The 13,594-nt window shown below is 49.8% G+C and overlaps 1 protein-coding gene and 1 long non-coding RNA gene across 2 annotated transcripts in view; one reads left to right on the forward strand and one right to left on the reverse strand.

The window, feature by feature from the left end:
• Positions 1-12,877, reverse strand: LOC105519086. Its single transcript, XR_001002924.1, has 3 exons — positions 12,773-12,877; positions 1,204-1,391; positions 1-399 (listed from the first exon to the last, which is right to left on the reverse strand). It is a non-coding gene; the product is annotated as an uncharacterized LOC105519086 (long non-coding RNA).
• The window catches only part of SLC6A1 (solute carrier family 6 (neurotransmitter transporter), member 1), a 22,284-nt gene continuing 18,322 nt past the window's right edge, over positions 9,633-13,594 (forward strand). Inside the window, exons 1-4 of the mRNA XM_011952297.1 lie at positions 9,633-9,698; positions 10,708-11,100; positions 11,496-11,627; positions 12,251-12,351. Of these exons, the coding sequence (XP_011807687.1) occupies positions 10,863-11,100; positions 11,496-11,627; positions 12,251-12,351 (471 nt within the window). The 5' untranslated portion in view covers positions 9,633-9,698; positions 10,708-10,862. The remainder of the gene's footprint in view (positions 9,699-10,707; positions 11,101-11,495; positions 11,628-12,250; positions 12,352-13,594) is intronic.

Genomic DNA, 13,594 nt, shown 5'->3' on the forward strand with positions numbered 1-13,594 from the left:
AGAAGAACTAGGCTGATGGCGTAGTGGCGTGCTGGAGCCTGCTCGCAGATGGCGCACACCCAGTCCTATGACCTTGTATTAGTACTTTGCACGGGTCGCGGTGGGAGTGTTTATACCACAGAAATCAGCAGGTGCTGCAAATTGAGTGTTCTGGTTTTTTTCTTAAGAGCCCGTTGTTAAAACTTACCAGCACACCACTGCTCTGTAGACCTGCCGCCTTCTCCGAAGCAAACGTTTCTGTGCTGAGGCCTTGTAAGAACAATGTCTGCTGCCACAGAGGGCAGAACCCAGAAGAGCGCACACATATCTAGCACTGTTTAAGCTGCCTGCTGTCGGGGAAGCAAAGCAAGTGGAAGATCTGAGCCCTGTTCTTGCAGAGGTGACAGTACAGCTGGGAAGCTAAGACAGAAGAATCTGTAATTAGTCAGGAGAGAAGCCACATTGTATAGGGTGACCAGGCCTTCCTCCTCGCCCCCACCGTGGTCCTGGCTCAGGCACTGTCTCTCATCCTTTCACCAGCCCTGTTACAGCAACCTCCACCCATGCTCCCTCTTCTCTCTTCCTCTCCACACAGCTGCTGGGGGATCTTGCCAAGTCACCATCACATCAAATCTCCCCACCTTCCATGGCTCAGGTGGCAGCCCTGGTGACCACTCCATGCCCACAGCGGAGAGGGATAGTTAAGAACATGGGCTTTGGAATCAAACTGCAGTGTCTGGGAGCTGAGAAGTTGTTTGACTGTCTGAACTTCGGCCTCCTCATCTGTACAGTGTGCAGTACAGAAATGCAGTAAATACATTAAGCACTTCCTCAGCCTTCGGTGTGATCATCATTCTCATTACAGAGTAAACTGTGCCCTCTTTTCCTGCATCAGAGTTCTTTACTACTACTGGCGGCTTCCTGGCCACGTTTCCCTAAATCACCCCAGATTCTAGCCCCCAAGCCAGCCTCCTCACTGTCTCCAAATATGTTCTGTATTTTGGCTTGGTTCTGTCTGCCTGGAATGGACCAGGAGCAGTTAGGGTTACAGTTAAGAGCAAGGAGTCCGGTCCTGCTCCTTTAGCTGTGATTATTTTAAAAATATCCCCACTTCTGCTCCGTTTTCCACCAAACCCAATGCTACCCCTCCCAGTTGCCTGCCTGAACCCAGACCCCAGGGCAGGGCGCCACCTCTCCTTCTCTGTGTGCTGTGGAAGAACTTACACCGTGGATGTGGATTGTCCATGGCCCATCTCCCAGCTATCCCAAGAGCTTAGTGGCAGCAGGACTCAGACTCCAACTTGCATCTTTGTCCCTCAGCACCCAGCATGAGGCCCGGCTCCCTGGAGGTGCACAGTAGATGCGGATCAGATTGAAAATTGCCTTGACAAAATGAGGTGCTCAGTTGGGCACTACAGATAATTAGGGGCTGGAACAGACGTTAGTAAACCACTGATGGTGTAAGCAAGAGAAGCAGGATTGGATCAGAGTGAGGTGGAACTGGAAATCGGAGTCTGACTCTCCTGCTTACACACAGAAGAAAGCTGAGGCACAGAAAGGGGAAGGGACTGGCATAAGGTCACACAGCTAGTAAGTTTAGGGTGAGGTTTCAAACCTGTGTCTACTGGAATTCAGGGTGTCAAGCCCTTCCTCCTCAGGTCAGCTCCTCACGGCAGCTGCAAGGCACAGGCCATGTCTGCAGTTAGAGGACAGCTGGGGTCTCCAAGAGGGCAGTCCTGCCCCTAGAGGCTGGCTGCCTCCTGGGAACTCTGATTAGAACCTCCAGCCCCACAGCTCAGCCAGAATCCCACGTGACCTCCCAGAGACTCCCTGGATACCTGTAGGGTTCGTCCAGCACAACCGTAGCAGCCATTTTGGAGCCAGAACTCAAGAGGCTTTTATGCTGGCAGCCTCTCTTGAGTTTCTTAAAAAGAACAGCAGGCCTTGTCCTTGTGGAGGTTTGTCCTGGAGGGAGGTGGCTGCTGGGGATAGGCCATACTTGTACACCCCAAATGGAGGGCTTGGAGGGGTTCCACAGGTACCCCATTAGAGACAGCAGAGTGGCTAAGAGCTTGGACACAGGAGCCCGGCTGCCTGGGTCAAGGCTTGGAGCCCCTAGCTCCTAACTGGGAGACCTTTGGCAAGTCACTTTAACTTCTCTGTACCTCAGTTTACCCATCAATAAAATGGGGGCTAAAAGCAATTTAATAGACAAAAAGCATTTAGAGTGGCCCCTGGCACATTAGTGAGCGTGTCCAGCTCACTTCCTCCCTGTACTGAGCTCTTCTTTTTCTTCCACCCCTTGTTAATGAAAAGTTAGGGAATTTTTGTTTTCTGCAGGCAGCTGCAGAAGCAGGAGAACCATACTCCTGGAATCTGTTTCACCATTGGATGGGTCTGTCATATTCCAGTAGTTGCAAAGTTGAATTTGTTCTCGCCTGGGTTGTCAGGGTGGGGATGCCTTCTGGCCTTCTTCTACATTGTGGTTTCAGAGGTGTCCTAGAAAATCTGACTTCTAGGCTGTCAGAGGCTGAGAGCAGAGGGGAAGGGCTAGAGACTCCATTTATTCATCTGTCCTAGGACAGTGAGGCTAGGCAAGCTCATCTCCATGCAGTCACATTTCTTTCCCTCTGGCATCCAGCAGGCATGCTTGGGCAGGTCAGGTCATGAGGCCAAAAGGTCTAATGGCTTCAGGGAATTTCACACAGGCCAGTGCCTGGGAGGCACTTCCTAGACAAGCAAATAGCACCAGACTATAAGTCAGAGGGTCTGGGTCAAGTCCTGTGTGACTTTGGGCAGGTCATTTGACCTCTCTGGGCCTTAGTGCCATCATCTGCAAAATGGGACAAACGATCATTTTAGCTTCAATGTATTTAGCACTTCCTGAACTGAGCACGGTGCTAGAAAATTCAAATCCAGTCATCACAGAGTGGGAAGTGGTCACTATTGACCTCCTTTATTGACGAAGAAACAAAAACTTTTTTTTTTTTTTTTGAGACGAAGTCTTGCTCTGTCGCCCAGGCTGGAGGGCAGTGGCCGGATCTCAGCTCACTGCAAGCTCCGCCTCCCAGGTTCACGCCATTCTCCTGCCTCAGCCTCCCGAGTAGCTGGGACTACAGGCGCCCGCCACCACGCCCGGCTAATTTTTTGTATTTTTTAGTAGAGACGGGGTTTCACCGTGTTAGCCAGGATGGTCTCAATCTCCTGACCTGATGATCTACCTGCCTTGGCCTCCCAAAGTGCTAGGATTACAGGCGTGAGCCACTGCACCCGGCCAAAACAAACACTTTGAGAAAATAAGTAGCTTACTTGAAAGTCACAGTGGGATGTTGTAAAGAGTAGGCATGCAATAAATACTACTGACAAAGACACTGGCTTCTGCAAATTCCCTCTCAGGTACGTTGAGGCAACTGAGGGATTTATACCAAGGCATGAAACTGCTTTCCTTCATCTCTTGAGTAAGAGTATGCGGCTGGCTGGGAGCTGGGAGTCTGTAAGGTTCAGGCCACTCTCATCCTGTGTGACCTTGGGCCAACCACCAGTCCTCGGTGGGTTTTTTTCTTCATCTATAGAATACCATGGTAGACCAGGTGCACCAGTTTGGCATGGAGCAAGTCTGACCAGGAAGGAGGCCAGTTGTGTCTTGGCCCTAAGCACCACTATGCATGGGGCTGAGGATCCAAGAATGGAGGCCTCCCATTTAGGCCGCAAGCTGTCCCAACCAGCTCATTTCTCCTGTAGCCTGCATCCCACCACAGGCCTGGCTGGCCTCTGAGGTCTTGTTAAAATGCTGGGCCTTGGAGACCCTCTCTGGCAGCTCCCTTTCCATCAGGGCACATTCTCCAGGGAGCTTTCCCTGATCTCCAGGACAGTGCGTGGCAAGCGCTGCCCACAGCACTGGCTGTCCTGCACAATTCTAACCTCCCTCTAACCTTCTGTACCTGATCGTCCACTATTAATTGGTCTTCACATTTGTATAACATTTTTCAATTACAAAGCACTTTTGCGGCCATTCATCTCTTTGAGTGGCAGCCTAAGCTGCTATTTATTGATACTTCCTGTGTGCCAGGCCCTTGGCTGGCCTCTTTCCATGCATTATCATGCAATTCTCAGAGCAATTCTGTGAAATCCACATTTACAGATGAGAAAATCGGGACTCAAGCAAGCCAGATATCTAGCCCTATTGCACAGAGATTTGAACGAAGTCCCATGAAATAATCTGGGTCATCCCTAACTTAACAACTTCTGAAGCTGTTGTATGTGCCTAAATCATGGAACCTAGTTAAAAATCAGCTTCTCATTCCATAGGTCCTGAGTGGGGCCCAAGATTCTGCATTTCTGACAGGCTCTCAGGTGATGCTGATGCTGTCTCTTGAAGAACCGCACTTTGAGAAGCAAGGCCCTGAAATCACTGGGCAATTTGAGACCCCAGGCTGGCAAGGCTGTTTCCTTATCTATCAGATGGGTGAAGTAGCCCTGGCTTACATAGATGGAATGACTCCTGGATGACATAGTGCCTGCGAAATGCCTGGCACACAATAGGCGCTCAATAAATGCTAGCTCTTCTCCTTCGATAGGACCTGGCATGAGTCTGGGTACACAACAGATGCTCAATAAAGCCTTGTCCAATGGATTGAGCCTAGCACTTTTCCCAAAGGCAGAGAATAAACTGTATTATGTTTCCCCTTGGAACGAAGCCAAACTCAATATTAATTTCTTTCTTGAACCACGGAGTTTCAAAAAGAAATAAAGGCAAACTAGAGTGATTGCAGTCGAAGCGAGCCTCTGTAATTTCTGTAATTACAGAATGAGAGCAAAGCAGAGCAGGCACAGCCTCATGGAGGGAGTGGGGGTGGGGTGGGGGGAGGGGAAGAGCAGGCCCTACTTCTAGACCCACTGCTCCCCCTCCTCGCTTCCCTGGCTTTTCAGGGCTCTCCACTCACTCCATGGTGGGGCCATGGCCTGGGACAATGGCAGCCCTGAGACTCCAGCCCTGGCCTCTTGGTCTCTGCCTAGGTCCCCACTCCACACAGCCGCCTGTCCCTCTGATGCAGTGGGACAGAGGGAGATTGTCCAAGGCGGCTTCCACGCACTCCCCTCCCCCTTGCCTGCCATCTCGTCCAGGGCTGGGCTGCTCATAGCCAATCATCCAGCAAGGCCCACGGCCCAAGGGCCCCACCTCCAGAATAGATCGTGGGTGCCAGTGCCACTTCCCCAACTTCTGCTGATCCAGCGATCCCTATGCAAGCCGCTATCATCTCTCTGGACAGGCAGCCTCTGATCATGTCTCCCTGCTTCCCCCTTGCCCCTATGCAGCCTCTTCTGGGCAGCCAGAGGGAGACTCTTCCCCCACCCCTGCAACCCCGCACTTCCTCCCATCCCACTTAGAATGAAACCTGAATTCTTGCTGTGGCCTCTGACACCTGTGTGACCTGGCCCCTGCCCAACACCTCCTCCTGAATCCGTTTCCTCTCACACTGGACTCCAGCCACTTTGGCCACCTTGGTGTCTTTCAAAGGTGCCAGGCTCATTCCTGCCTCAGAGCTTTTGCACTTGCTGCTCCCTCTGTTTGAAATACTGTATCCCAGAAAGTCCCATTTCTGGCTCCTAATTCAGACTGAATTTTTTTTTTCTCAGGCCAAATAAAACAAGCCCAAGGGCCAGTTTTGACCCATTTTGCCACTTCTGATGTAGGGCTTCCAAACTGTACATGTTTTCTTTCCCTAACAAAGCATCTTGTCATTCAGAGATTGGCAGAGGACTTCTTTGTGCTTGGTTTGGCCCCATTTTTATCAATGGCTTTAACACTTGGTCATAGAGCATACACTGAGGAAGGATGGGATATCCTGGGAACCTTTCTCCATCTTCCTGCCTGGAGTGTCTTTCACCAATTCCATCCTTCCCAGAGGCCCCATGAGCAAGTCATCTTCTGGTTTACTAATCTGATCCCATTATCAGCCCTGCCCCATCCCTGCAGCTAGTCCCTAAGTTCCTTAGCCCAGTGTCCAAGACCCTTCACATACTGACCTTCCTAGCTTCACACTTTGTACTTTAGTACACGTGTTTCCCTCCACTTGGAACACCTTTTCTCTCTTTTTAAACCTGATGAACACTTATTCAACCTTCAAAGCCCTGCTCAAGTGACCCCTTGTCTAGGATACGTTCTCTGGCTGTATTAACGTGTTTCTTCTAGGCCTACCGTGTCTTGTTCTTACACCTCTTGCAGCACTATCATGGGGTATTATGATCAGCTATAGGCAGAAATATTTCTCCTTCTAGGCCATGACCTTGACAAGGGCAAGTGTCTTGTCTTACTAAATTCTCACACCCTGAGTGTCCACCCCAGCTCCACGCACATAGGAGGCCTCACTAAGTATTTACAGAAATGAATCTTTCTGCTGGAACCTGTTAGTTCACTGATTCAGATTCTGGCGACCAGGGTGTAGTTCAGAATATAAAATGCTTGAAGAGACGGCTCCATTGTCATCTCAGCACACAGCATGTGCTCAGTACATACTTGAAGAATGAATGTGTTAGTGAGCGAGTACAGAGGACCTGACCTGTCGTCACTAGTGGTCTCACATTAGTAGTGCCCTGTGAACGTGGCTTTGGTGGAATTAAGTTAATCATGGTATAGTATGCACCTGAAGGAATGTGGAGCCGCATTCTGGGTCTCCAGAATGTTGTTACCTGATGAAGTAGAATGGGAAGACGCTGGAAGAAGGCTTTGGAAAAATGCCCAGATCATGAGAAGGTGAGAGGTGTTTCTTCTGCCTGCTCCACCAGCCAGTAAAGGAGGCTGATCACAGACTGGCACTCAGGACAAGGTGGAAGAAACGCATGGTCTTGCCACTACAGACCCACAGAGCTGTCCTCCAACATGATCCCAGAGAGCCACAAAATACAGGGGTGTGTCTCAGGAAAGGAAAAGTAACAACTTGCAAAAAGGTTGGTTCTGCTTCAGAGAAATGTTCTAGAAAGACAGCCAAGTTACCCTGCCGTGAACTCTCACACACCTGTGCTTTCTGCATGTTATTTTTCATAGGAGAGGGAAGTGCCAGGAATTAAAATTGCCGAAGCACTGTTCCCCAGGTGTGTGGGTGAGGCACGCTTCTTGGGACCACTCCATTTAAGCGTTGGGTCCCAGGCGCGTTCACTAGCAGGAGGCTCTTTATCAATTTCCGCCCATGGACTAGATGTTTGGGATTTTTTTTACTACCAGACTTTATTACAGAATAATTATTTTTGTATTAACAAACACATGTACCACTCCCAGCTTCTGACTGGCCCAAGGTGCTGAGCTAGACCTCTTTGCTTTGGTACAAAGCGAGCCCAACGCCAAGAGACTTGACATCTGTTAGCTGGTATTTCCCAGGGGGACTAAAAGGATGATTTCCATTGGAGTTTTTAAAATGCTGAAGACACTGAAAGACCTGAATAGTAAACCCTTAATAAACGTTAGTTGGTATTATTGTTGTTGTTGTTGTTGTAGCCTTCTGGGAAGTTGTGAATGCCAGATTAAGAACAATGGATCCATACTCAGATGGTGGCGATTGCAGTGATAACAATGACTGAGATTTCCTAAGCCCTAACTAGGTGCCAGGCATAGTTGTACAAGCTTAACACACATGATCTCATTTAATCATCACCATAACCCTCTGAAGGAGGTATTATTATCCTCCCATGTTATAGATGAGGGTCAGAGAGGTGAAGTAACTCACCCAGCATTAGTAGGTGTTGGAGGGAGCCGAGGTCTGTCTGACTTAGCACTAGGGTGGCTTTGCTGCTGTATAAGTCAAAGAGCCTTCTCAGTCCTAAATCCTCAAAGAAGTTTGAGTTGTATCAATTCATGGCTTTACTTTGTTTATCTTCGTATGTGCCACATCTTCTAAAAGGAAAACTCCAAATATAGTCATGTGGCTCTTCCGAGGGAAGTTATAGGCATTTAGCTGAATCTGAATACATATCCCCATATTCCAGAAATTGGAAATCACATGTATGTCTTCTTTATGGTGAGGTCTTCAGAGCAGCCCCCATCTCTGATTGCTCAGGGCTTGGCATGAGGAGGTGCTCAATATAGTCATGGAGAAGAACTCATGGACTGAACTTCCTGGTGAACCAGAGGGATGGTGCAGAGATTTAAGATTGCAACAGGAACCCCCAAGCCAATGTAAGCAAAACATCTATTTCATGACTATGGGAATGTTTTGTAAAATCCAAGTACCAGCCTGAAGAAAGCCTGGAATTGCAAACTAGGAGCTTCAAGACACTCCATCTTTTGATCTCTAGTTTTCTCCTTCCTCAGCAGACCAACTCTCACTCTGAGTACAAGATGGGCAGAGGATGGCTGCCCCAGAGTCCCCAAGTCACTGGCAAAACTGCCCCTCTTCCTGGGTCCCATGCCAAATTTCCAGGGAAGGAATTTGATTGGCTAGCCTGGGTCAGGTGGTCAGTCTTGATCCAAGGTGATTGGATCATTTTGAACAAATATGGCAGCTGGAGCCCATAAGGGTAGATCATGGGACAGTCAAGGCCATCATTGTTAGGACAGTTAATGGCTGAGGCTGCTCTCTCCTGCATATCCCAAGACTCCCTGGTAGACCACAGAATCGGCCACCTCCTACTTCCTGCCATTCTCGAGGAGGGGAGGCAGGCACCCTACTGAGTCCAGAGCTCTCTCTGACATTGCCATGCCCAGGCCAGGATCTAGATGGGCATCCAAGACCAGCCTGTGTGCCGTGAAGGAGCTCAAAGTGAGCAGGCCATCCCTGAGAATGAGGACCAGGGGTGGCAGGAAAGTTTGGATGATCTGAAGATGGCCTGGTTCTCCGTGAACTCTGGGAGGAGATGATGGTGTTTGGTAATGGGGACTGCATGTGAAGGGCTGGAGGGCGAGTGCACAGCAGACTGGGCCCCCACCAGGCAAAGCTGCTGGGAGGAGGTCATCGGGGAAGGGCCAGGGCCACGCCGCACCTCGCTTTGGCGCAGCTCCCACCTCTGAGGGTCCGTAGACTGGTGCTTCACATGTTCTGGTTGTTCTGAGGGTTCCATAAGTTTATTTTGTGTTATATTATTAATTTAAATCACTTTTGTAGAACGTTATGAAATAAAAAAAGCACAAAGAAGAACACAAAAGGCACTCATAAACTAAGCATTGTAATCATCTTTGAATGTATCCTTTTTAAAAATAAATTTGGGGGGGGCAAAAATTGGATAATTCGAAATAAACCCTCTCTGGAAACCTGCCTTTCTCACCCCAAAACAAGGTGCTCTTTCTCGTGTTCTTACGTGGCCTTTTTGTAACATTTCCACGAGTTTGGATGGAGGATGGAGAAAAGTCTCAGCAGCCCCTCTATTGGTTTCTCTTTTCCTCTGTCAAAATTATGGAATGTCTTCTCCACACTGCCCTCATCCCACCCCCACAGCTGTCCCGAGGGCAGCAGGCCCCACTCCTGCATGTTCCCAGCACCCCAAGGGCCAGTGCCATGCTGCATGGACTTGCTGCGGCCACCGTGGCTGGGGATGCTCTGCGGGACACATGCACAGCCCGGACGACCTGGCAGGCTTCCTGCACCCCCGCTGCCCTCTGTAGGAGCTGCCTGCCCACCCCACCGCTGCTTCGCCATCCCTCTTCTCCTTCCCTTCTCTGCATTGCAGGCTCTCACCCAGAGTGGCAGAAGAAGCCCTTCTGGAGCTGACCCACCCCCGACGACCATCAGGTAACATCAACAGCCGCAGTAACAACATCCATGAGTGGAGTTCTCCCTCTTAACCAGGCTGACGAAAAGCACTCTTGCAGCGATTACAGCTGAGTTTTGATGCAACTCTACAAGCCAGAGGGGACTGCCCCCATTTTATACATGAGGAAACTGAGCACAAACAAGAGCAGTACTTAATAGTATTGAGTAGTAGTACTGAGCAGTAGTACTCAGCAGGTAGAAGGCAGACTGGAGATTTGAACTCAGGACTGGTCTCAGCCCAGTTTCCTCCACTGTACTGTACCCCATGCTGCCCCTGGAAATAAAAAGGTAAGAAGGCTTCAGGGTGTCAGTAGAATATCTTGCGGTGACTGAAGGCTGAAAGAGGTCATCTAAACCAGTGGTCCTTAGCTGAGGGCCAGGGCTGGGCTGCCAGTGTAAGAATCTCCTTTAGCAGAGTTTGTTAAAAGTATAGACTCAGGGCTTCCTGCAACCCAGTGAGAGATGTACCAGTATCATCCTCATTTTAAAAGACGGGCACACAGAGGTTGAGTGTACTTAAAGTCACACAGCTCAAAAGTGGTAAAGTGGACTGGAATCAGAGGTTGTAACTCCTAGGCTCTGTCGTCTTCACTGGGACCCTCCATAGTGGGGACACCTTTCTCCCCATTCAACCACAGGTTGAACTTCTTTCTTGCTTGCCCTGGCCATGGCTAGTATGGCTGCAGAGTGGGACAAGGCTCCCAATTGCATCCTTGAAGGCAAAGTTAAAGATTTTATGATTAAATACTTAATATTTCCTGTTGGAAGTTTGGTGGCCTCAGATTTCTCCTCTGAGCAGGACATACAACAGAGGGTTGGACACAGATGGCCGGAGTTGAAGCTAGGCCAGGAACCATCGCTGTGTCTTGGGAAACAAAAGTCACCTTCCTTCTTCCAGGAGCAAGGGCGGGTGAGAGGAAGAGGGCTTATAGAGAGCCTTTTCAAGCCCCTGGTTTGTTTATGCGTTATTTTGTTTTTGTCATTTTAGGGTGAGGCAACTCCAAGGTCATACTCTCTTTCTGTGCTTGTCACCCAACCCCTGTCCTCCTAGGGTGCCCTTGAGCCGCAAAACTGCTGTCCACGTGGACCGGGGCTGACATCGCACGTCCATCTGCCAGGACCCCTGCGTCCAAATTCCGAGACATGGCGACCAACGGCAGCAAGGTGGCTGATGGGCAGATCTCCACCGAGGTCAGCGAGGCCCCTGTGGCCAATGACAAGCCCAAAACCTTGGTGGTCAAGGTGCAGAAGAAGGCAGCGGACCTCCCCGACCGGGACACGTGGAAGGGCCGCTTCGACTTCCTCATGTCCTGTGTGGGCTATGCCATCGGCCTGGGCAACGTCTGGAGGTTCCCCTATCTCTGCGGGAAAAATGGTGGGGGTAGGTGCTGGCCTGGCGACCTCCTGGCTGGGTCTGGACCCTGCAAAAAGGATCCTGCTTAGGCACTTTCCTGGGGCAACTGTAGGAGAAAAGCCCCCCCTAAAGACTCCAGAGGGAGCACCAGGCCCCATTTCTTGTTTCTTATCCCTTTATCAAAAGATTCCTGAAGGACGATTGTCCTCTGTTAATGATACCAAGAAGTTCATCTACTCACCTGCAAAAAATGGGATGTATTTCACGTAAGGCTGTCCTTGGGCCTGCAGTTGGCTGTGGGTCCTACTTTTGAGGCAGGTATACAGAAATCCTGGATGGGGACCCGGAACCATGGCACTCCCTCTACCAGGGCAGGTCTTGAAAGTCTTGGGGCCACGAGCTCTGTCTTCTTTCCCCTGCAGGAGCCTTCCTGATCCCCTACTTCCTGACGCTCATCTTTGCGGGGGTCCCACTCTTCCTGCTGGAGTGTTCCCTGGGCCAGTACACCTCCATCGGGGGGCTGGGGGTATGGAAGCTGGCTCCTATGTTCAAGGGTAAGTCTGCAGAGTGGAGCCCTGGGTGGTGGTGTCCCTGCCCACACACACCCCTGCCCCTCTGGAGAGAGGGAGCTGTCTACCCAGACCAGGGCTGACATCACATATCCGTCCATCAGGTGCATGTCTGAGCAGAGTGAGGGCTGTTGCAAGGGGCCAGGTGGCAGATGACAGTGCTGGTCAGAAACTAGGGAGTTGGAGGTGAAGAGGCCCGATTCAGAATTTCCCGCACATCAGCCTGCTCTGTCCTGTTAGCCCATTTATTTCCCCTGAGAGAGCTGGGTGTGACTTGCTTTGCCTCGTGCTCAGCGCCTGACAGGCACCCAGGTAGATACATGGTGAGTCATGTTCACTGACCGAGGGCCTGGGCCCCACCTCGTCCAGCAAGCTGAAACCCCAGCCCTGCCTGCCACCAGTCTGCACTGGGCCCCAGACATGAGTCCTGGCACCCTGGCTTGCCAGATTTACATGACCTTCAGCAAGTCACTGTCTCTCTCTTAGCCTCAGTGTCCTCAGTAATGCCTGTCTCTGAGATCAATAAGATTGTAGAGGTCGTGGAACACGCCAGGACAGTTCATGTTAAGTCTGTATTAAATGGATGTGTGTCTGCGTTCTGCTCCCAGGCGTGGGCCTTGCGGCTGCTGTGCTGTCATTCTGGCTGAATATCTACTACATCGTCATCATCTCCTGGGCCATCTACTACCTGTACAATTCCTTCACCACGGTGAGTGGTCCCTTTGGCCACCTCCTCCAGCAGGAGCCACACCCAGAGCCCACCCTCCGCCTGTCGTGGCCACCACTCTGCTGACAAGGTCATTCCTCCAGGAGTGGGGAACTTGGTTTGTCTTTTGTGGGCCTTGGTCTCCCCACAACAGCCATAGCCTCACAAATTTAGCATCTCCTGTGAGCCAGACCCTCCTTGTAGGCTCACATCCAATCCTCATGACGCTCCTCTAAAATGTGTATTGGTAGTCCATTTTATATGGACACAGACAGCCTGGGTTCAAATCCTGACTCTACTATATACCAGCTGTGCAACTTCAGAAAAGAGACTTAACCTCTCTGAGTCTCAGTGCCCTCATTTACAAAATGGAAATAAAATTAGAATCTGCCCTAGTTCCTCAAAAAGTTAAACATAGAATTACCATATGATCCAGCAATTCTGCTTCTGAGTAGCTACCTGAAGAATGAAAAGCAGGCTCTCAAAGAGATATTTGTACACTCCTGTTCACAGCAGCACTATTTACAGTAGCCAAAAGGTGGAAGCAAGCCAAGTGTTCATTGATAAATGAATTGGTAAGCAAAATGTGGTCTATACATACAATGGAATGTAATTCAGCCTTTAAAAGGAAGGAAATTCTGGCATGTGTTTCAACATGGATGAACCTTGAGGATATTATGTCAAGTGAAATAAGCCAGTAACAAAAATACAATACTGTATGATCTTGCTTATATGAGTTCCCTAGAGTAGTCAAATTTATAGAGACAGAAAGTAGAATGATGGTTGCCAGGGGTTGTGAGTAGCGGGATGAGGAGTTGTTGTTTAGTGGGTGGAGTTGCAGTTTTGCGAAATGAAAAAAGTTCTGGAGCTGGATGCTGACAATGTTAGGCAACACATTTCTCACAATGTATTCCCATTGTTAAGTGACACCTGACTGTATTTGCAGAGGTGTGGCAGGGCTAAGGGAGCTACATTATGGGTATACTTAATGCTTCTAAACTGTACACTCACCAACAGTTAAGATGGTAAATGTTATGTATAATTTTATCAAAATTTAAAAATGAAAGAAAACAAAAAGTGAAACCCGCCTCATAGGGTTCTCGTGAGGATTAAGGAGCAGATATGTGTAAGGAACTTAGAACTGCGCCTGGCAGAGAACAAGCCCTGTAAGTGTTTGCTGGTGTCGTCGCAGTGAGGGTTAGATGGGCGAGATCTCTTGCCCAAGGTCACATGGTGGGGAAGTAGC

The sequence above is a fragment of the Colobus angolensis genome, unplaced genomic scaffold (assembly GCF_000951035.1).
Source record: "Colobus angolensis palliatus isolate OR3802 unplaced genomic scaffold, Cang.pa_1.0 Scaffold34, whole genome shotgun sequence".
Lineage (NCBI taxonomy): Eukaryota > Metazoa > Chordata > Mammalia > Primates > Cercopithecidae > Colobus > Colobus angolensis.